Source organism: Lissotriton helveticus, chromosome 7, assembly GCF_964261635.1.
Source record: "Lissotriton helveticus chromosome 7, aLisHel1.1, whole genome shotgun sequence".
In the NCBI taxonomy this organism is placed as follows: domain Eukaryota; kingdom Metazoa; phylum Chordata; class Amphibia; order Caudata; family Salamandridae; genus Lissotriton; species Lissotriton helveticus.
This window is the reverse complement of record NC_136068.1, coordinates 1,515,515,648-1,515,540,645: the sequence shown is the minus strand read 5'-3', so window position 1 is coordinate 1,515,540,645 and position 24,998 is coordinate 1,515,515,648. Positions and strand designations below refer to the sequence as shown.

General features: G+C 44.1%; 1 protein-coding gene across 2 annotated transcripts in view; it reads left to right on the top strand.

Moving 5' to 3' along the window:
* FAM83E (family with sequence similarity 83 member E) overlaps nucleotides 1–24,998 on the top strand; it is a 452,947-nt gene that overhangs the window by 130,036 nt on the left and 297,913 nt on the right. For both annotated transcript variants that reach the window (XM_078654959.1, XM_078654958.1), the window contains exon 3: nucleotides 23,281–23,448. In XM_078654959.1, the coding sequence (XP_078511085.1) occupies nucleotides 23,281–23,448 (168 nt within the window). The remainder of the gene's footprint in view (nucleotides 1–23,280; nucleotides 23,449–24,998) is intronic.

The following is a 24,998-nucleotide window of genomic DNA, read 5'->3' as shown; positions in this document are numbered from 1 at the left end:
CAGTTGAAAGTATAAAAATGATTCCGGGATAAAATAAATGTGCGTTATAACTAACAGATGAGATGACTGGTGTTGAAGAGATAGTGTGATGAACCCCAAGAATTAAACAAGAAGCTAAAGAAAAAATTACCAATGGTAATAAAACGCAGGACCTATTGTTTAGTTTTGAGGATTAGCAGTTTCTAGACAAAATATTGTGTCAGAAAGTTCAGAATACATGGACTAGGCAAGGGCCATTGCCTATCTGGTCCTATTTATTTTACATCATCATTCAATGCTTTGTTTTCCTAAATATTTTCTGACGCTGGCTGCAATCATTCCATTGGGTGATTAGAAAGCTTAGATAAGAGGAATGTCAACATATTCATGTTGAGGGGACCAGAATACAAATCCATATTCCTCCACATCAAAGGACTCTGAGCAGAATCTTTTTTTTAGCTACTCAATTTTTTTTAGATTGATTCTTTAAAATACTTCAGGGACATTAATGAAAATTCTATAAGTACATTATTAATATTCTGAAACATCCTTAAGCATAAAACAGACATTTTCAACTCTCCTCAAACAGTACGCAGGAGTTCGCCCTCTTCGCCTTTGGATTAGTCCATGTTGAACTTCCAATTGTCGCTTATGGTTCTCCAAGTTATTTACTTGGACCTTATGCTCAATATCCTCAGGATCAAATTACCCGTGCCCCTACATTCAATCTAAAGTGCGTGGATGGATTGAAAATTCCCAAGTGGTATACATAACTTGAAATGCATCTCTTTTACATTTTAGAAATATTGGTTTAGTAAACTTTTCCACACAGTAACAAGGTCCATCAGAGCCTTTTTGCCTCCAATTTTGCAATTGTACATCAAATGGGATCTATATGTGGCAAACCAATTTGCTTTTTTTGCTCCGAGAAAAAGACTATAAATTCTGAGGCGTCAGCCAGCCTTTTGTTTGCCTGAGGATTTTATTGCAATCTCAGAATTTAGCTTTTCCAAAAGGATTCAAATATGAGCTATAAAGGAGCAATGAGGCCATATTCTGTGACCCCTTCTGGGCGTGCGTAAGGGTTAATATTTTATTGCAATTTTGAAACCACACAGGAATTTTTTGATCGGTTCCACTCCAACAAATCAGGAATGTCATACATTTCCATTTTTTCTCTTGTGTGATTTATCCATGTGAAAACATATGGGTGGGGGGGATGCACGAAGTGAACGAGGTGTGTAGCTGTGTTATCTTATTGTATGGCTGGTTAAAATTTAGCTGATCTGTGCTTTGGAGTAAGTGGGGGGGGGAGAAACAGTCACAGGAGTGGGCGAGAACCTGTCAGGTACGTTCCAGGTGTGCCATCTGTCAAATGTGTCTTGACGTTACGTAGAGGTGGTTGTTAGTTGCCTTACGGGAGACAGGAGCGGAGTTTGGGATGAGGGCTGCCAGGCTTCAGGCGTTTCTCCCCAGCTGTCTCCTTTGTGAATTGGAATAGCAACTGCGCACATTCCATGGATATTGGATTTTTGCGTGTTCCCTTCACTTCCTCTTCCCTCAAAGTCTCTTCTTCCTCTGCCCCCCATTTTTTTATCGCACCCACATAAGCTGCTCCCGGTCCTGCTGGGGCTCGCCAGTGCATGGCTATGCCTCTCTTTGCGAGGAGAATAGCTAGGGATGCGAAGCGCCATTGTACTTTTTCTGAGTTTTTCTTGCGGTGGATACCCAGAGCGCATGTTTCCCATGTGGATATATTTAGGAGATTGACTGTCGTTCTGAGTGTCTGGTGTACCCTACCCCAGTATTGTTGTATGAAGTGGCAGTCCCAGAACATATGTCTGAAGTCCGCCTCCGGAGTTTGACTGCGGGGGCAAGTGAATTGAGTGTCGGGATAGAAACGGTGCAATTTATCTGGCGTGAGGTATGCTCGGTGCAGGACGTTGAATTGCATATTTTTGAAGTGTACATTTCTGGAGACCTTTTTCGGATATTCCAGCGCTTGATCCCATTCTTTATCGTGGAATGCCCGACCCACATCATCCTCCTACTTCTGTCGCAGCTTGTCTAGGGAAGTGTTAGTCAGCTCCGGATAGCCCTGTAATGGCAAGTAACTAAGGGGTACATTAGGATGGCGGGCGTACTTTGTCCGCCTGCCATCCTATCGCGAAATGGGACCGCCCGCCATAAGGGCGGGGGTCCCGTGGGGGCCATGAGGATGAACCTGCCACAGTGGCGGGCGCATCCTGCATTCCTGACATTGTGGCGGGCGGTGCACTCAACATCACCCGCCACAATGCCAGGAAGGCATGTAGTGCCTGCCATATTGTACATGGAACTGATGGTACCTCCCATGTGCACCCCCCACCCCCCAGAACCCCTGGGGGCCCGCTACGGGCTTCCAATGTCAAACACCACCTGCCTTTCCGTGGCGGCAACGAAAAGCATGTCCCCGCCTGCATACAAATATGGATGGCGGTGTCTACCAGACACCGCCACCATATACACTGCTTTTTCGCCCGGTAGGCAATCTGGCGGATTGCCTACCGGCAGAAACCGGCGGACGGTCTTCCTGTCCGCCAGGGTCCCCCCCGCCATGGTTATGTGGCAGGGGGGAAATTAGAAGCAGGCTGAGGTTTTTTGGTGGGTGGAACACCACCGCCCATTATAATAATGGGCCCCTAAGTGTCTGCCCGCCCCATCTGCAATATCGTGTGCAACATTGGGTGTGTCGGGGACTCCCCGTCTCAGAGATCCCAGTATTGGCGGCTGCTATATAAAAGTTGCCTTTGCAATAGGAATTCTCCTGGTGTGAGGTCGTACCACTCGACCATTTGGGCATATGTCCTTAGTTGTCCTTTGTGAAAAAGAGACTGTACCTCAGTCACGTCATGATCGGTCCAGACCTGGAGGGCCTCTGCAGTGCAGTATTTGCTTTCCAGGGGAGTCATACTAGGGGGAGTAATGGGGAATACAGGGGCTGTCCTTTCAACATGCGGTGTATCCCTAGCACACATTTGTGGGCCAGGGATACCTGCAGCGGGTATGTGTGCAGTGGTTTTGTGCCTGGCATTAACATTCTCCTGATGGCTGGGAGGGTTATTCAGCCTTCATCGGTAATCGTTTCCCCTATATGTCTTTCCGCTGTCCAGTGAGACAGCCATTGGAGTTGTGCCGCTAGGAAGTATGCCTCGAAGGATGGAGCTCCCAGTCCTCCGCGTGTCGTGGATAAGTATAATGTGCTTAAAGCTACTCTATTGCGGCCATCTCCCCATATCAGGGCTGTGAGTAATGTGTCTAACTCCCAGAAGAATGAGCGTGGTGGTATCACAGGGAGATTCGTGAAATGATAGAGTAGTCTAGGGACCACGATCATTTTGGCTATGGCTACACGTCCGATGGGAGCCAAGTGCAGAGTTTTCCAGAAGGTCATCGCCGCTCGTAGTCCTGCCAATGTTTTACGATGATTCCCCTCATAGAGGTCTGCGGGGGAATGGTATAACTGTACTCCAAGATATCGAGGAGCCACAGAACTCCATGTGATCCTCTGGGTGCCCACTGTGATGTCCCGGGGTGCCAGATGAGGAGTTAGTGGAAAAATTGTAGATTTGTCCCAATTGACTTTGAGACCCGAGGTCTCTTCGAAGTCCGGCAGCATTGTACATATCGAGGTGAGGTCGCAGGTGACGTCCCGGATGTAGTTCAGAAGATCGTCCGCGTACAGTGATACGCTGTGCACTGCGTCTGTTATGGGGATACCCCACGTCTCTTCCTCCCACCATAACCGTGTGGCCAAGGCTCTATTGCCGGAGCGAATAGGAGGGGGCACCCCTGTCTGGTCCCTCGCTCCACCGGGAATGGGGCGGATATACATTTGCCAATTCTTACCCTGGAGCTGAGACCGTTATAGAGGAGTTGTGTGTACGCCAGTAGGGTGGGGCCGACATTTATTTTCCAGAGGACTGCAAACAGATATGGCCATGTTAGTGTGTCGAAGGCCTTCTCGATGTCCAGGATTAGGCACACTGCTCGCGGAAACCGGTCTCTTGCCCTGTCTTGGATGTGGAACAATCTACGTAGATTGTGTGAGGTGTTTCGTCGCGGGACAAAGCCACATTGGTCTGGGTGTATGTTATCCTCTCCGTCCTCGGGATCAGCGTGATGTAAAGTAGGCCACCTCCTGATGTAACCAAACCCAGTGTGCTAGCTATAAAAGCCGTGGATTCAGGAAGGATCAAGCGAGGGCAGGGAAGGAAGGGAACATCAGGGAAGGAGATCTGAAAGACAAAGAATAATTTGGTTGGTATCAGTTTCTATAGCCTCTATCTCCGTACACCATAAACAACAGCTGCATTCTCTCTCTGTAAAGTAACAAAAATGACTGTAATGTAGAAGATACAACTCTTCACCCACTTCAGAGCCCTGGATGAATGCGAGCAGTGGTTACTTCCCCTGCAACACATAAAGAACCACAGCATGTGTATATAGCATATGATCTACCATACCCTGTGAAAGCAGTAGACTATGGTGGGAGATGATACATACCCCTGATAATTGTTTTTATGCATGGAATAGATGAGGAAGTCTTGAGCAACAATCATGTGGGTCCGGGACCATGTAACAAGCAACCAATTGGTAAAAGAACAATAAAGGGTTACGTCACCCTGAAAGAGATGGTGTAGTACAGTACCTGGGTAATCCGGTATGGAGTGTCCGTGAAGGCGAATCCAGAAGATAGTACCCCCAGCACTATGCACCGTGATTCCGAGAATACTGATGCAAGGCAATGAGATTTTCATAAACAAAAATGGGCCCTCTGCAAGAGCCGCCAGGCGCAGGCTCGTCCAACAGAGGACCTGCTAACCGGACTGGTAAGCCTATAGTTAGAGTGGTCGAGATTTCGTCCTCCGCACGAGCCGAAACCAGAAGGCTCACCAACAGAGGGCAAAGTAGCAATAAGAACGGAAGCGAAGTGACAAGTCGTCCTCCGCACGAGCCGAAGCAAGAAGGCTCACCAATGGAGGGCAACACGATAATAGCTCCCCAATGATCCGTGGGTAGCGCAAACACCACTACCCCTGGCCGGATCCGTAACGCTTGAAACTGCTACGGTGAGACAAACACGATTCCAAAAACTCCGGCAGCCTTGCCGAAACAGAATATCCGCGAAAGGGCGAAGTCATGGAACAAGGCACTCTTTGAAACAGGAGTGAGCAAGAAGCTTCACAGGCACCAAGGAGCGTGAAGCCGGTCGTTGCAAATCCAAAATATCCGACAAGAGCAACAGGAAGTTCCTTCCTATATAGCACTGCCCCCTCTGAGGCTAGGCATTCTGGGTTAGGTAGTTCTTTCTCCCATGCCAGTAGTTCGGATATCACGAGGCGCGAACCAGATCGTGACAGTGTACCAAAGCTGGAAGGATTTAAACGCAGTCTGCGTTTAATAACGTTATTGGTCTATATGGGGCTGGGAGTGTGGGGTCTCTATGCTGCTTCAGAAACGTCACCAGGATCGACTCCCAGAGCGAGCTCACCTCTGGTTAGTGCATCCTCATACATGGATGCCGTACGGAGTGCTAATCGGGTAGCAAAGGTGCTATAATATTCGAGCGGGAAACCGTACATACCTGGCGCTTTGTTTCGCGCTAACGTTCTAATCACGTGAGTTATGCCAGAGGGCGTGATCTTTGCCTCTAATTCCTTCTTGTCTGCGGGTGGGATCTCGTGCATAGGCGATGGGCTGAGAAACTGGGTCAGCTCCTGGTGTGTTGCCTGTGTTTGGGTGTGGTAGATTTCTGCGTAATAGTCATGAAATATGTGCATTATGTCTACTTGCGAGTGCTTAAGATTGCCCGCCTCGTCTGTGAGCTCAGTGATCAGGTTTACAACTGTGTCCTGTTTGGCTAGCCAGGCTAGGAGTGTCCCTCTCCTAATACCCTCCCGGTGCACCCTGGTTGCGTATGAGCAAAAGTTATATTTGCGGAGGTTGTGCATGGTTTCTGCATGGGATGTTTTAGCTTAGGTGAGTTGTGCCAGAGTGGCCTTCCCTTGACCCATGTCTTTTGACAGGCCCACTAGTTTAGCTTCTGCATTCTGCAGTGCACTTTCCAGCGCTATCCGCATTCCTACTACTTGTTGGATGCAGTGTCCCCTGGCACTGACCTTAAACTCGTCCCATTCTATTAATCTGGAGAACACCATGTTGGCATTGAGTGTAAAGTGTTCCTGGATATGGTCTCCGTGTATTTGATGAAACGCCTGATCGGTGAGGCACTCTCGCGGCAGCTTCCATGTTGGGACGGGTGGATGGGGTGGCCTCCATCTAAGGGCCACTGTGTGTGCATCATGATCTGACACAACTCTGCCTAGGTAGTCTGTGTGTTGTACCTTACATAGGAGAGCTGCAGAGTAAAGAAATCTACCGAGCCTGACCCGTAAGTCGTGCGGGATGGAGTGAAAGGAGTAGATTTTAGCAGTTGGGTTCCGTGCCCTCCAGGCATCCACCAGAGCCCACTGATCCACCTACCGTCGGGAGTGTTCAGTCTGTTTGAGTGCGGGTGATTGCACTGATTTGGTGGCCTCTAGTTCAGTAGAGTTTTAGTTGTTCACTATTGAAATCTGGATTTTTGTTTTGTTTGTAGACCTTTCTTACCGTTGAGCCTTTAAACCAATATGCACCAAAGGCATTGAAAGGTTGACACTCGGAGGCTATCTTCCTCAGGTTTGTCTCATATTAGTTGCTGGCCAAAGTGCGCAATGGGGCACAATAGAATTTCATGTCAAGTGAGTGTCAACCTTAGAGAAAAATAGACAGAGCTATATTGGAAATGCTGGGCTGTTTTTTTGTTCACACACAGAGCTGTTTCTAATCTCAGCAAGTTCATAGAACGAGGACCACAGTGTAGGGGCAGCAGGCTCTGGGGAGATCAATTACTGGTAAACAAGGACTATTGACGGCAGATAAGCTATCCATCACTACTTCACGTTGCTGTGTTGGAGGGCACTAGTCGGTATGGTCTGGACTGCGTGAGAGGGGGTTAAGTGATCGAGGCCGGGTACCCATAAACTGAAAATCACAATTCCTAATTCTCGGTTTACTGATTAGCAATAAGGGTCTGGCTAACTGTTTGGGTATCTGGTGGGGGTATTCCAATTCGCCCTGTCCGCTGCTGTGAGATAACATTCTGAGGTGTAAAGTTAACAGAAGCCAACACATTTTCGACTCTACCAAGTGTATCTCTAGATTCTGACATTACATTGGTGAGGTTGTTGCAGAACTTGGTCAATATATCAGTCAGAACTTCAAAAATGTAGTGTTTTAAATGAGCCCAAAACTCTTCTACACCCCTTGAGTTGAGTCAATATTTGCAGTTTCCTCCCCTCTCTTTATGGTCTAATCCTCCTTGTTGACTCATCGCAACCTTTTAGGTGCTGCTGTGTCCCCCAGGTCTGCAGTCTGATCAGAAGCAGTAGCCACCATATTGTTGTTAATAGGTCCGGATGTACGAATGGTGGAGCCATGGTTTGAGGCGTCAGGAGCCATAGGGACGACCCCTGGGACTCCTTCTGGGTGATGTTGGTTGGCCATATCCGAGAGTTCGGATAGCCCACAAAGCCCTCCATGGAGATGCGCCAAAATATATAAAGGACAGATTCCAAAAGTACGTGCCAGGACGGACTCTGCGCTGTACAGAGGCATGTAAACTAGCCTCCCCTAGATACAATCTCAAGACCAAAGGAGGCAGAGCGTTCTCGGGTTTCCTGCCTCGGATCTGGAATGACCTACCTGAGGCCTTGCGTAGGGAATCAGCCCTGCTCCCCTTTAGAAAGTTGTTAAAAACCCACCTGTTCAGAGAAACACTGTTTAATCCTCCGTCCAGCAGTCATGCAGGTCCCTGTTCCTTCTTTGAGCGCTTTGAGACCAGTGGTAATTTGCGTTATATAAAAATAAAATAACATAACATAACATAACAGTTCGCCAAATACGGGGTGAGAGAGACAACCCAGGTCCAAGGAAAGCCTCCTCTCTGCCCTATCTATTTCTTTTGTGATGGCCCTCACTGCTTTCACCAAGAAAAGAATCAATGGTCGCATGCTTTGTGCCAGAATGGGTACACATGAGGGTTGCCTTCCTCTTCCTCATTGAGCCCAGTTGATGAGGACCTCCCGATATTGAAAACACCAAACAGGGATTAAACCACACACAATAGCGAAATACTCACAGTAGGTGCTTCTGCTGCACTCTGCGGCTCGCGTGATGTCCATAGATTGACTGGTCCCTTCCAGAAAAGTATGGTTGCCTAAAAACGTCTATGTCAACCAAAGAAACAAGAAAGTAGGCCAAGCCCAGCCTCGATCGGGAGCGGATGGGCATAGATGGGCCCGCCCTTGGCCGGGGCTTTGTCCGGGCGCAGCCAGAGTGCTCCTGCATGCGTCCTGCTCTGCGGGAGCCCTGTGCTTGTAATAAAGCGCCTCAAGGCACGAAATGGTGTGAGCTCTGTGCGGCCGCCTCAAGCGTTGCTGGAGCTTGCAGTCTCCTGCCCCATCTCTAGTCAGTAATGGGCTTCCCGCGCTGCGGGAGCCATGTGGTGTTAATAAAGCGCCTCCGGGCACGAACTGGATCGGGCTCTGTGCAGCGGCCGCAAGTGTTACTGGGGCTTGCAGTTTCTTGCCCCTTCTCCATCAGTAACAGGCTTCCTGTGCTGAAGAAACCCTGTTCTGTTAATAAAGCGCCTCCGGCAATGAAATGGTGTGGGCTCTCTGTGGCGGCCGCAAGCATTGCTGGAGCTTGAAGTCTCCTGCCCCTTTTCCAATCAGTAACTAAAAAAATGCTTTAATTATAGCCTGTCACAGACATGGTTGTTTGCTCCCCTCAACAGGCGATTGCAATGATTCCTAGTCTGTCGAAATTCGTGATCTACCTCATTAATATTCATTAGACAAGTCAAATTACGACCAAGTACGAATTGGTAATTTGCTAAGCAACCTACGATATATCACAAAATATAACACTGATCGCCAAAATACTGGTCACAAATTGCAACAATGGTCACAAAAATACTGGTAGCAAGTTGCGATCAGTATTTTGCGGCCAGTACTACGTCCATCTAGCTCATAGTGAGGGTGAACAGTTCTCCACTGCTGGGCAGTACTGGTGAGCTACACTTCCTGGTAATCACTAGGGGGTAACTGTTCCAAATGGACAGAGGGAGCAACCTATTCTGGTTGCTGTGGTAAAGATTTAAGAGAGTGCTCTCGTTTGCAGGTCCTGTTGGATATCGATGAAGGTGGGGGTATTTCTCCTTTTAGAAAAAGTGCCCTCACACACCCTTGTGGGTGTTATGCTTCATCATTGGGTGTATGCTCCTCGTGGGGGTGGCACTGCTATCCCCCATGGGCACCGCAAGAGGGTTCTTTGGTCGAGATCTTTTAAGCGTAACTCCGCAGTTGTGCGTATGGGTGTGTGGGTCTAAAAAGGGTGTGACTGAGTTTAAATTACCCCCGCGGTACCCAGAAACAGAATTTTTATCCGTGGGTCCGGCTGGTAAGATTAAAAATAGAGGATAAGGAGAACCTCTTTTAAACAAATGTAGTAGAGGAGTGAGCATTACCCTGTGCTCTCTTATTCATGAGTGTGAGTTTCAGGTCAACATGTTTCGCGCTAAGCATTGGTCCCCAATGGATCCTGATGTGCTTCTTCAGGACCATGATGTGATAATAAAAATTAAAAATAGAAATTAAAGAAGACGGCTCACTATATTCCTATGGTGCCTAAAGTTAGTTGTGTGGGCGTCTGAGCGCCTATTTGAATGTCCGATTGGCTTTCCTGATTCCAACCCCACAATTCGTATGGATCGGCTTCCTCGGTTGAACCTAGCGGTAGTGACGAGGTTAACTTAACTTCTCCTTAGTTGCAGCCCATTACCTTCCCCACCGCTCTCAGGTTTGCTGGTCCTGAGAGCCTTGGGGCAGGTAATGGGCTCATAAATCTTTACCACAGCAACCAGACTTGTTCCACATTCTAGACTTACACTGGAACCCCGGGCCGAATTCCTTTTTCCCTGCTTGCAAGTGTGGAGGGGAGGAAAAAAGCATTTGCCAATTATTGAATAAATTCCATGAACCCAAAGGACCACAGACTACTGATCCAAATTATATTATTTTATTACAAAGCCAAATATAGTTGGACATATAAACACCTCAATACGAGAGTGTAAATATGTATGGGCACTAATACAAATCCGAATCTATGAATAATATTTACGCGGTGCAAAATGTACAGAATAGCAAATTCCAAAATCAAGATGTAAATAATTATAGAGACCGCATCCAGGGTCTTCTTCATTGATGGATAATGGACATGACACTATCTATCCCTATCTATCCCTACACTACCTCTATTGTTTGCATACCTACTTAGCATTTTCCAGGCAAGCACTAGAAAGGTGTCAGAACATGAAGGCTTCCTAAGAAGCACACTCATGTTATATGGGTCGAGTAGCTTAAAGCTGGAGAGCTTGTACTAAGATGCTCTCCCCTCTCCAGGTAAGGCAGAAGTCTCCCGGGCTCTGTCCCTATCCTTAATGCAAAAGGGAAACTCACACCCACAAATGCATCACATGACTATTTCGCCCAGTTGAACACAACCTTGTAGGAAACTTCCCATGAAGCAATAGTATGTCCAGGTTCTTGCTCGACGACCTTGACTCCCAGGCCTTTCCAGACACGAAAGACATCCTCCCTTGTTATCAGGTCCACTTATTCAAAGGCAACCTCTCCTCTATATGTCTGGCTAACTCTTGAAACAAAGATATTATTCTAACAAACGAGGACGAATTCTTGCACCTGCAACAGAGACGTGAAAAGGAGAAAAATACACATTCCGCAGCCACATAGACTCTAATTGACAGATTCACTTAGAGCAAACAAGGAGAAACAAAAGTTAGGCCTATCGAGTTCAGCTAACATAAGAACAGTGCCCACCTTTAAAAACGTATATCAATCATTAATATGCACACATTATATGATCCTTTATATGAAATATTTGTTATTCATGAATATACTTCACACATATATAATTCACCTTAACATGCACATTTACTAGTTTGATTATTTGATTACATATAGAAAATATCTAGCACTTCACTTACATGTTATTACAATTCACGTTCTAATACCTTAATGTTAATACAACAATTGATTATATGTTGGTGCAGACTAACCATGATTATAAAGCACCCCTACAGAATAAAGAACCATGTTGCGCACTATCACTGGAGAGTTCTGTAGGCAGGTGGTTTTGGTCGGTCAGTGGTTTGTTAATAAACAGGGCTCAGGCCTAGGTAGCCCTGGGTGTGGATTCCGGCAGTGAAAGGAAAACTACATACGGAATGACTTACCAAGAAGAGATCATGGAGATGAATCTTCCTCTAGTGTAACATTTGCTGTATCTTGACAGAGGACCGCGAGGGGCAGTTGATTCCCATCCACGGGTAAAGTCTGTGGCCTCACCTTGCATTTTTATTGGATTTATATAGTACTTACTATCCCTGACTAGGCATTGAAGTGCTTTTCGGCAAGTGGCATGCTACTCCAGAACCCAAAGTGAATTAGTGGTAGGTTAGTATAGAGAATTCTATTTTTGTAATTCGAGCGATGGACATGTGTTAGTTGGATTGAATAAGATAAAAGAGGGATAGAGGAAGGAGGAGTCTAGAAAGTGTTATTTGTGTGATCATAATAGTACAATTAGGTTTGGGATTAGTTAAAGGAGGGATAGAAGAGGGAAGAGTCTAGAAAGTGTTATTTGGGAGATCATAGTAGTAAAATTAGGTTTGGGATTAGTCAAAGGAGGGAAAGAGGACAGAAGAGTCTAGAAAGAGTTATTAGGGCGATCATAGTAGTACAATGAGGAATGCCATTATTCAGAGTGGAGGTAGAGGATATATTGAAAGTACAGTATGACACATAGAGAAGTGAATTGGAGAGGGTTTAAGGTTTTTTTTTCCTTACAGTGGGATTTAAGTAATAAATATTTAGATAAATAACTACATAAATAGGTATACATAGCCACCAACCGTAGCTCAACCTATAGCCCCTCAACAGATTCTTTAGAGACTAGAGATTGCTTGAGTGAGTCACATGAGGTCAGAGAATGATACAAACGTGTGCCTTGCTCCACTTGCACGTAAATCATATGCAGTATTACCTCCGTAGATCACACATCTATGCATACACTTCCTGCTATAAAAGGTACACATCTTTTATTATGCTTCTCCATATGCCCTCTTTGGACCACAGAGCCCTCATGAAGTTAATGGGAGGTTTATCCTGTTTTATATTGAGCTCTTGGGAGCATTATTTCCTGATACAAAGAAGGCTCCTTTTACAGAGCTATAGTTAAATATTAATTATATGACTACCTCAGTGGGAGGTGCATGAGCGGGAATAAAAAATAAAAATGATATGATCATTAACATAGTGCCAGGTGAGTTTTGTCATTCTGTATTATTGTAAATACCAGATGTTACAGTTACTCCTTTTATTGATATTGATCTTGGAACAATAATAAAATTAGTTGGCCTTTCCGCATTGAAACGTGTGACCTGCAGGTCGCAGCAGTGAAGGTTTAAGTAATTGAACTGTATTACCAGCTGTTAAGCATATGTTAAGCCCTCAAGACTCCCTGAGGTCCTCAATACTCTTTCAGAAGATTGAGTGAGAATAAAAGAACCTGCGGTGGATTTTGACCATATGCTGTGGGGTTGCCCGAAGCTAGGGGACTACTGGTCTGAGATTGGGGACCTCTTGAATACAGTCACAGAGCGGGAGGTAGACTTTGACATGGCCGCGTGCCTCCTTCTTTGGTTTCCGCATACTAAAAAGACCAAAGTTACGAGCAGATTCATTGGGTTGGGACTGATATTAGCACAGCGTGAGATCACGTGGCATTGGAAGTCTAAGGAGGGGCCGTCTGCACGGAGGTGGAGGAATGAATTGGTGAGGTGGTCGGGCTGTGAGAGTGTGTTACGAATGCGCCAGGCGATTAGGGCTGACAACGAGAAATGCTTGGAATTGGCGCGGTCCTGGGAGCTGGTGGTGCAGGCGTTGAGAGACTATCTCGCCGAAAGCGAGGACACTGCTTAGTTATACCCTAGGGTTCCGTGTGGCTGCTTGCTTCTCGAAGCTTTCTGATAGTTGTCACCCGGGAGCAGTAAGTAGATGTTGGATCCCGCATTAGCAGCAGTTGGGGGGGGGAGGGCATTGGGAGGGTGTTGTATGGAGGAGTAGTTTGCCGACTAGCGGCAGCCTCCTAGAATGGACTGGCCCGGGATAGTACTTAAGAGGCTTTAATGACATGACATCAGTGTAGCCTGGGCTCTGATGGAGAATGAGGGTTGGTTGTTGTGGGATAAAAGCGGAAACGGAATGTTATAATTGACCTGTGTCCCGAATGGGGCGTACACCATGGTGCCTCCAGTGTATTGATTTCTTGCGGTGCCGCCCAGCCTCCGGGATGTGGGCCGATCGGCTGTGTACTGTATGATTATTGCACTGTATGATGGGGACTGGTGGTGTACGGGTTGGCTTGTTGGATGTTTTTCTTCCTGTTCTGCAATAAAAATATATAAAAAAAAAAAAAAAAAAAAAAAAAAAAAAAGAGTGAGAATAAAAGAAATGTAGCTTACAAAAGGTGAAATAGTGTATCTTTACAATATACTGCCTTTTTACCGACACATCATTCTGTGCGATCACCTAGACAGGAGTATGTGCGGGCATCCCATGTACCACTTTGTCTATCTTTTGGAACTCTGCACAGATGTATTAATAGTGTTAGGTAAAGCACACAGTGCTAAAGAGATGTGTGTGTGTGTGTGTGTGTGTGTGTGTTTGTGTTTGCCACGCCCTCTGCAGGTTGTGCTGGCATTTTCAGCTCAGGCTTTCAAACTTAAGAGGTGAATAAATGTTTGGCAGTTGAATTTCGCTAATAATAATTGTATACAATTATGTTTCAAGAAAGCACTTTGGATAAAAGATATTATATATATAACGTGGTATTACTAAAGAACAACTCATTCTCTCCACCCTAAAGTGTAAAGTTGTTGTTTCTCCTGGCAAAGAACAAACTGCCTCCTTCAGTGACTCACATACAGGCACAATTCTATAGTATGGAGTGATTCTCATCTGTAAGGTCTGAAAGCCGCAGTAGAAAGGTACATGGTGAGCAGTTCACTGTGCAAACTCCTAGGCTTCTTATAACCCTAACATTGCAAACGCTGAGAAAGCATGGATACAGATGAGGTGAGAGGGTGAGGAACACACTGGTAAGGCAGTCTAAAAGTATACAAGTCCATACAATGATTTCATATGCCAGTAGTCACTATTCAGGTGGGTAGCCTCTGAAATGTGATCTCGGGTGGCACAACACATGTGTCTCTGCATGCGTTCAGGTACTAAAGAGACCCTCATAATAGGATCATTACTTTTATTTAATACCTTTCGCTTTAGTTTTAGCACGGAAAGTGCTCAATTTTTATTTTTAAAAAATTGGAAGGGAGAATTTCTCTATCCTCTTTTCAGGAGCACCTGTATGATGGGTTAGCCAGCTTAACAACTCACTGGGTGCACCATGGGGTTCGTTTCCCGGGATTCTTTCTAGTTCCCAGCCCCACTTGAATCTTTTGTAGGCCAATAGAGTGAGCACCATTGACTTTCCCTAGTTAAATACCAAAGAGCAACTCATTTGGGGTGCATGGTTTATTGATCAAATATAGCACCTCGAGGGAAAATGTGCCTTTTGCCGCATCTCTTACAGTTATGGCGTTCTAGTAAAATGTTCTGATGCCCTCTTTGTTTAAGTCTTCCCTGCATAAAAAAAAGAGTAAAGCTCACAGTGGAGGGGACATGGTCTAAGAGCTGAACCCAATTGTTGATACGCAAAACACATATGTTGTTCCTCAGCAGTGGCGTCTTGTGACCACAAATTACACATGTAGCATAAGTGACACAAATAACTGTTTGAGCCTGATAATGTCAGAGCAAGTGATAGCTCGACTTTTAACCTAGAGTACTGCGCTATGTGTATTTAAGCACTCTTTATTGAAATCAATGTATTTTCTACACAACACCCAGAAAATTCAATTCATGGTTTATCTAAATGCTGCCCTAGTCAGATGACGTTACATTTATGGTGACTCTGTTGCTGTTTACATCCAGGATATGGGCACTGCGTTCTCGAGTGGTGGCCCCATAAACTGTTTCTAAATACATATTTTTCAAGTATTGAGAAGGCTAATAATTCTAGGCTATTTTGGGTGTATGTATTTTTGCTGTAATGACATTTGTTGTGTTATATGTCTGGGCAACAAACCCCTATATACATACACAAACAATATAAAAAAGTACATACACACAAAGAACGCATGCAGACACATATGTAGTCAGTCAACACACACATACAGACACAGACAGGTGGATGTTGGATGGATGCATTGATGAAATAATGATAGTGTGGGTAAATACGTGCATGAATAGATGGTTGTGGGTGCAAACAGTGACACATGGGCTAGCCAGGTAGCATAGAATGCAAGTATGCATGTCTGGAAGAATGCTTTGGTGTTGGTGGATGGCAGATCCCCACAGATCACCCTTGGTAAGCACATCTCATCTCACTTTAAACAATAGACTGGGACAAAAACAAGACACAAAACAGCAAACACAATTATCAAAAATGCCACACTCTCTTGTGCAATGACCACCCATCTGCAACAAACCACCTATCACCCCAACTAACTTTCAGGCCTTACACCCACCGAGCAGAATATGCTTATGTATGACCCCCTGAGGTGCATGAAACACTGCAGTACACTGCACTCAGACACATGGCGCACACTACAATTACGATACTCCTTCCCATACTGACCTTGTTGACCTATGGTGAGCGTAACCCTGCAAACACTAGTTTAGTGCACACAAAACTGCTAGTACACCTTGTTATCACATACATGGCATGCCATTTGTATATGGCATTCACCATAGTGCGCACAATTATACCACATTCATTTGAGACAATGCGAGGAACAGTACCATTTCACCAAACTCAGTTGGGGCAACAAACTTGCTACAAGTAATGCCAATATTTTAAGCCAAACATATATGGATGCATTCTTGCAATGGCTCACAATAGCACGATTGACGTAATCCGTGATGACATCGAATAAGCGCCTGACATTTAAAATCTTTAACCCATAGACAATCCTCATACTCTGAGGAGTCAAGACAGCAAGAAGCAAGAGGCAAGACAGCAAGAGGTTTGGTCACCTCTGTTTGCAGCTAGTCTGCCTCCCCTGTTGTGTGTTGGTGTGCCTCACGGATCCATTTTGAGCCCTGTGCTCTTTAACCTATTTATGGGTCCCTTGGCCTCGCTGATTGAAGCAGGCGAGGTTGTAATTATATCATATGCTGACGACACCCAACTACTGTTTACGCGTAAGAAGGGAGAGGAATTCAATGGGCAAAAGATTCATAAGTGCCTGAGAGATACTTTTGCCTGGTTCAGACTCAACCATCTCAAATGCAATTCAGAAAAGTCTGAAATCATCTTTTTCGGCACACCTCCCCTGGACGTTCGGAGACAATGGTGGCCCCCAGATATATCTCCCCCTCAATCACCAGTTAAGATCGTAAAGAATCTGGGTGTGATGATGGATGAGACTCTATCTATGACACCACAAGTACAGTCGGTGGTAGGCATATGTTTTGGTCTTCTGAAAATGCTCCGCAGGTTCTTATTTTAACTACCTATTTCACACAGAAAGACAGTAATACAGGCCCTCATCTCCTCCAAGCTGAATTATGCCAACATCCTTTATCTGGGCCTTTCAGAGTTTTTGCTCAGTAGACTGCAGGTCATGCAGAATGCGGCAGCGAGGGCAGTACTGAGCCTCGGTCCTAAAGACCGGATTTTCTACCATCCGAAGAATCTGCACTGGTTACCGGTCCGCTGCAGAATGCTCTTCAAAGCTCTGGTCCTGGCCTTCAAAGCTCTGCATGGCACGGGGCACTCTTCACCCGAAGAAGAATCTCATATTATACCCCTGGCAGATCTCTCAGGTCAGCTCACCAACACCTCATGGTGACTCCTAAGTGTCTTAAAGCCCGCTGTGGCGGATGCTCTTTCCAGGTGCTGGTGGCTAGATTTTGGAATAAACTCCCTCTCCCGCTTAGGCAAATTACAAACATTCTAACTTTTAGGAAGAAACTGAAAACCTGGTTGTTCCAGCAAGAAGGCTAAGCGCTCCACTCTCAGGGTCAATGTTTTTTTCCCCCTGTTTGACATCTGCAGCTTTTTCCTGTCTCAGCGCCGGGATACTCTGTCGACTAGCTGTGCGCTTTATAAAACCTCCTATAACATAACTTAACATAACATAACAACAGGATTGAGAGTCACACTCTAGACTCCAGAGCCGTATGTCTCGCAGAGAGGGAGTAAGTTTCATACTCTGGAAGGCAGTGCCATTGTCACTGAGCCTCACACTCTGCAAGGCAGGGCAGCAGGAAGTGGGCCTTACACGCTGCAATGGATGGAGTGCAGCTTGACTGAGTTTCACACCCTGGAAGGCAGTGTCACTGTGAATGAGTATCATACAGCAAGGACCTATTTGTTAGTGAGTGTTACGGAAGGCAAAGTGACTGTAAATGACGGGGGGTTTCTCCCTTTTGTGGGGTGAGTCCCACATTCTGGGGAGCTGAGGCACAGACAGTGAGTGTTAAATTTGAAGTTAGTATCAATGGAAGGGATTAAGCACTCCGTAGGTAGAAACACAGACAGTGAGAATCACGCTCTCGAAGGAAGGTAAACTTTAGATGTCAATATCTGTTGGCCAGAATCTGACCCAATAGGAGATAGCATCACAGAAAGTGGTTCTCACAATTTGGAAGGCAGAGTCACAGACAGTGAATCTCATACTCAGGCAGGAAGTGCCTCAGGGGGTGAATCTCATACTCGGAAGGTGAATCACGTCCAGTAAATGTTGCAATCTGAAAAGTAGAGACGTGTGAAGGAAAGCAATGTCTAGGGGAGTTTTACAATCCAGTGCCACAGGGAGTCTCACAGTCAAGAAAGCAGTGACCCGCTTACTAGCAGCATATACCTGGCCCAGATACCTAGTATCTTTGCTGCTTGGGGAACATATTTTTGATCACGCACCTTGCAAAATTGGAAGACTTGGTATTTCTCAATCACAAAATAATCATTGCAGAAGTGACATCTTTTAAGCCAGGAAAGACGTAGAACAAATAGTTTGCACACAAAGTGAGACAGTACTTAATAACTATTTAGACCTTACATGGAGCAACAAAACATCCCTGATCATAAGTGATGGAGCAAGAACAAAATGTGGCACGTGGAGGGATCTGATGTAGTGTGCAGGAACCTTCAGCTGAAACACTACAGTCTTTCTTCTAACAACCCTTTCGCAACACAATCTTTCTTACACACAAGTTCACTCAACTGAAACTGCACACTGTTATGGTGTCACCTTTGGTTCCTCTGAACTCCACAATCTCCAGTGTCCCATTGTTGTCATACTGCTTGATCTAAACATAGCATTCACCACAACAGACTGCGCCAAATTCAACTCTTCACTCCATCCCTTAACGCCGGATTCTTATCTTATCTTACCATCTATTAAGAATCCTCGGTCAACTGGATCTTTTTATCTGCTGGAAGTGTAAAGGAGAGAAAACCAATACATTTACTACCATCAATATGAGGTAACCAATTTAGACTCAGAAGGACCACTGACTCCGACTTACAATTTTACGGATTTTATTACAAAGCCAGAAATAACTGAACATACAAACACCCTATGACGAGGTTGAAAAGATACATGGGCACTAACACAAAATTCATCCTATGGATCAACCTAATTTGGTGTAACATGACAAGAATAAGCAGTTCTAGAAAAATTAAACAAGCAACAATTGCTCTGATATCCAAATTAGTCATCATCGGTTACAGAAAGGACAATGAATCAGTTAATTCTGTCCCTACACTAACACTAAGGTGACATCCCTACTTAGCATTTACCAGGCCAGAGAGAGAAAAGGTGTCAGCTTGTGAAGACTTCCTAAGAAGTACACTAAGGTTGCATGGGTCAAAAGCCAAAGCTAAGTCTTCATTATAAAAATCGATCCCTCCTCTTACCCTCCTAACGGCTCTCTGCTCTCATCTACCTTCCCTTTCCTCGGGGCACTGTCCCTAATACAAAATGATCAACTCAAAGAACACACCCTGAAACACCTTTGGCTGGGCCTCTTCAAATTCAAATTCAAATTCAAAAAGCTTTATTTCGACATTCAAAGTAATATCATAAAAGCAACATTGTTAAAAACAAATATATATCACAAAGTGCCAGTTGCGTTACCATCACGAATACACCATATATTTCAAAAACAGAGGTATAATCTCAAAGTGCCAAGTGCATTAAAAACAAAGAATAACAATAAGATAACAAGCCAATAGGAAACATATACATTAAAATCTAAAAAGTTAAAAAGGTCCAAGATACATCAATATTTATCATATGCTACAGCGAATTCCTAAACTTTACCAATAGTTTCAGGGCCTCTTCTGCAGGTAATGTTCCACAAACTTTCACTTCATCCAAGAACGGTTGAGTTGTCCTTGAGTCCCAGGCTTCTTCAGCGAGCTCCTAATAATTAGCATTCCATAAAACACTGTAACAGGTCTCCTCCATACCTAACTCCTAAAACAAAGAGCATCAGTCTAGCTAACGAGAGAAATGTCCTTGCACCTGCAACGGAAAGCATGTGAACGAATTAACCTTGCACGCCAAATCTGCTGACTGCCTTCAACTGAGAGCTTTCCCAAGGAAAATACATTTCAGGCCTACTCAATTTAGCTAACATAAGAAATCACAAACAGGCCTTTCCATTGCAAAACGTGAATACTCATTCAGGCCTTTACACATCAAAGAATACACACATTAATAAACATTACATCTATAAGCATTAAATTTCTTCACCTTTAAGGCACATTTAGGCGTCTCTACACGTGCAGACTTTTATGGTGCACGTTTAAATCGAACGCACTAAATTGCACATGAACTAATTTGTTAAGCATTTTGCAATACATGGTTACATTTAAATGTCGTTTTACCCTTTCAGCTAATACAAACTAATTTCCCAGCATTACACATACATTTTCATTATTACGTTCACATTTTCTAATGATTAAAATGTAGTTCAATGAAGGATTATATGTGGGTGAGGACTATCTGTGATTATGATAAACCCCTACAATTTTCAGAATATCATGATACTTTGTCAGTATCAAGGGCTCTGCTCTACAATGGTTATCCTCTTCTATTAGTCCACTCCTTCTCAGTACCAGGGGTCCAAGATATCACCTCAGACTCTGCCACCAGCCATGATCCAACAAGGGTCAGTCTTAGGTCCTCTCTTATTCTTTGCCAATATCATCTTCCTCTGAGACATCATCTCCTCTTTAAACTTTACCTACAACCATTATGCCAATGCCCCCAAATCGTCCCCATCTACAATCATATATTGATATAACTGACTCATTGCCACTGATATATAGATGGCCCTTTGAACTTGTATATACCATTCCTAAATAGGAAAAGTTATTTAACGTTTGTATTCCTCTGCACCCGTTTCTACACCTACTTCCATCAAATACCCCCCAGATATTCTGACATTCTTTTCCTTGGCGAGAAATCTTGTTGTGCTTTTCAACTCTTCAGTGTATATGGAATCATTTATTACTACAACTGCAGTACATAACGGAGTCACGAACATTACAAAACACACTCGATGCCTCACATTCCATATTGTTAAGGCACTAAATGATTCACTAGTGCTTAAAACATGGTACTACTGTCCCATCTTGATTGTGGGCCTCCCTCAATATTCTTTCTCCCCTCTAGACAAGTGCTTAACTATGGAAAACCTTAATCAACCTGCCCACGCACACGCCCACTACTCACGTTTGTGCTGGAGCTCGATGACCCTCAATCTCAGCAAAAACAAGGTGCTCGACAATTTGTTTATATTGTTATACAAGGTGGTCAACAACATCTCTTCAGACTACCTGGCCTACATACCGGCCAGCTACACACTTACCGAGAATATTGAACCATCTGACCGCACCCAGATCGCCTTGTGCAGCATCAAGGGTCTAATCCCTCTATGAGGCCTGCATTGTTGAAATACCTCAATACCCCTAAATCAGTGAGTTCATATATCCTTTGAAATCTCGTGCTATAAGAATGAAAGAATAACTAATGAATACACAGTACCAAAATGATTAATACTTTATTATAATAATGTATCTATGTCACCTTACTTGTCCAAACGTTTTTCGATTTAGCTTTCCCTGTCTGTTCATCACAATGTGACAGATTTGTCCAACTCCTCAGGCGTCTTGCTGGTTTATGCTAGCCATCGAATCTACTTACCGTGATACACAACTCCTTGTCTATTTGTAAGACACCTTTGTACACATTGACAGAAAAGAAATATTCTCCCTGGTCATTCATTCACTGCTCACTCCCTCATGCAGGTTGGACAGTATTCGCTTAAACCAGCCAGGCCTAATTTTCCCAAAAACACAGTTTATGCAACACATTTACAAGTATGCCTCTTGACAAGCAAATTTACATTTCATAATTTTTTTTTGTTTTTTTGCTGCATTATGTGGAAGCAGAAGAGCTTCAAGTAGTGAACCAGAGCTGAGATAGCACACTGTTAAGTAGCCCCAGTTCATGAGGGCAGCATCTAATCTTTGCAGGTTTTTTCGGTATACAACCTTTACAACGCAACTTTTACCACGCAGTGCCTTTACGACGCAACTTTTACAACGCAAACCATTACAACGCATTGCGCTGGGGGGCGCTCTAGGATAGGGAATAGGTTTAATTTACTGTCCAACACCTTCCCTACTATCCACGGGGACTGGAGTTGGAATAGTAAATTAAACTATTCACTATCCAGCGCCCCAAAGCACTATGCGTTGTAATGGTATACGTTGTAAAACTCGCGTTGTAAAAGCATGCGATGTAAAAGCATGCGTTGTAATGTCATACATCCGGTTTTTTCAGCCAGCATTGCAGTGTAAACTGGGAATTGTAATTTCCAACTGTGGCAAGGTTTTATTAGGGTGTTTATTATGCAATTTAAGGCAAACTATGCAACCCTTCTGTGGAAGTAATGTCTAGCTCACTGACACAACATTGGATTCCAGTGCTATAACATTGGACATGGCTCCTATGAAAGAAAACTATACATTTCCAGCAGATCTAATTAAATTCGTACACATAAACAAATGATGATTCCAGTGTTGACCTGCCCACAAGGTAAAACAGACAGTGTGGAGCGCACACAAATCTGCACTCGGCAAAGAGAAGTCTAGATGTACACTTTGTGTTAAAGGTATGCCTCGTTTATTCACCTCCTCTCAGATGTTCTAAAACCTCTTTAGTTCAGGTTTCCCTTGTGTTCACATTCTGCAGCCTATGAAAGCTCCTCTGTCCAGTCCCTGTAGAGCACTAGAGCATATGGCAACTTTACTATCCACCCGTCTCACCAGGAGGTGCTTTAGGATTTTAAACATTCGATAATAAAAACATGCACCATCTTTAGGATCCTTCTAAAGTTTGAGCGGTCTCTTCGGGATGCTCCTGCTTTGAGAACAGTCGATGTCATGTATGCGTGACTTGGTGTAAAGTGAAACAAAACATTTTCTTGACAAAGAAGAAATCCTTCTTTCGACACTGTTGACATTACTTTAAGAATGTCAAGTTTTTGTTTCCTCCTTCCTCAAATCATCAGTTTAGATGATGACACTAGCTGAGAAAAACTGTCACCTCTTTAAATGCCAACATACAGCAGCGATCAAGAGAGGGTTCATCAGTTTGCAGTGCTACACCCTGGGGGCAACACATGTCGTAACTTTAATCTGTTTGATCTGCAGTCATTTTTTGTTGTTGTTAAAAAAGCAGATGTTAGATTATGTGGAAGATTTATGTCGTTGTGCGAAAGGTTTCAGCCACCCAAACACATTTTTCCAGTTGTCTGTTTATAAATGCACCAGTGTAATGCTCTACTACTGGAGTGAGGTACAGGCTCATTTAAATAAACTGCAAAGGATGCATACAATATTTCTCCTAAAAGGTGCTCTTTGATGCATTTTGGATATTGTCAACAATTAGGATGTTATTCCATTAACTATAATGTCATTTGTGTCATCATTTTTCAGGTTATTGCAATCGTGATGGATGTCTTCACAGACCCTGACATCTTCCTTGACCTATATGATGCCACTTCGAGGAGGAAAATCCCGGTGTACATTATCCTCAGCCGCCTTCACCTCCCTGCATTCTTAAGCATGGTGGGGAAGACCAGCGTCAATATCCGGTATACAGAGGTATGTTGGTGGTTGCCTGCTGATGTATAAATAGCAAACAAAGTGTGCGCAGGAGGAGTTACTAATGAACACTACGCCTTTAAGGGAGTGCCATGTCTTCTGTTTTTCTGTGGACTACAAGTATACCTAAAAACGGATTGTGTTGCCGTCTTCTACTCTGGGAGTAGTTCTTGAATCACATGATATGCAGTTTGTTGGTTTCTGCGTATAAGGCCTACTCTCATGGTGCAGCCCAGCTTGCAATGACCTAAACATCATGTGTTTTGTGGATCTTGGTGAGTTTAGGAACTAAAAAGAATCTAGATATTAATGAAAAGGAGAGTATATTTCTTATGAAATGAATGTGTCTGGAAATTAGCAAGAGCTGAGTGAGTCTGTGTTTAGCAACAGCTGAGTGAGACTGGCATTTAGCAAGAGTCACATGAGTTTGGGCTTTAACAATACCCGAGTGAGGGGCTTTACCAAGAGCTAAGTGAATGTGGGGTTTATCATGAGCTGAGAAAATCTGGGATTTATCAACAGCAAAGCGAGTGTGGACATTATCTAGACATTATCAATAACAGAGTGAGCCTGAGCCTTTTCAAGAACTGAGTAAGCTTGGACTTTATCAAGAGCCAAGTAAGTCTGGGCTTCATTAAGAGCTGAGTAAATATGGAGTTTATGTACAGAAATGTAAGCCTGTCATTATCAAGCCCAGATGCATATAAGCTTTATCAAGACCTATTAAGACATTACAACTCTTTGCCCAGACTACCTTACTGTGCAGTTCATTCCTTATCAACCAATGAGATTCTTAAGATTAGCCAACCACAACCTTCTCATCATCCACCAGACTAGATACAAGAAAAATGGAGCAAGAACTTTACATGTTGAAGGTTCCTCCCTGTTGAAAACTCTTCCACCACCACTGAGATTTGAAAATAACTTTATCCAAATCAGAAAATCTCTGAAAACTCTTTTTTTCACTCAAGCATTTGGCTAATCCCTTTAGCTATACTACATGCCATTTGTGGTCTGACTATTCTTGGCATCATCCCCAACACTCTTCTCATGCCTCCAGCTGGTCAGACAACTCAGGCGGCTGCTGTAAACTTTATGGGGATGTCAATGACGTCACTCTGGTATTTTCTGGCAAGGGAACCTGGTTCAGAGCAGATTGGACTACTAAGTAGAGACCTCCTGCAATGTGAGGCTGGTTTGAAGAATTTTCTCAGAACTGGTTTTGTTTTCACGACGGGCCCTGATTCTTACCATTGTCTTTCTGCACTTATATGCCCACATGCATCAAAGGGAATTGCATTCGCAAATGGTGCGAATCGCAAAATTCGGCCGTTTGCAAATGCAATTTCCTTTTTTGGGATGCATCATGTTTTTTAATTTTTTTCGCAATTTAAGGAATCGCAATTATGTTGCGATTTCTTACATTGTGATTGCATTTACGAAATCGCAATTTGTGAATACTTAAATACAATGCATGAATATTTTTTTTTTGCGAATTCGCAAATTGGAAGAGGTAAATTACCATGAAGTTGAACTTCATGGTAATTTGC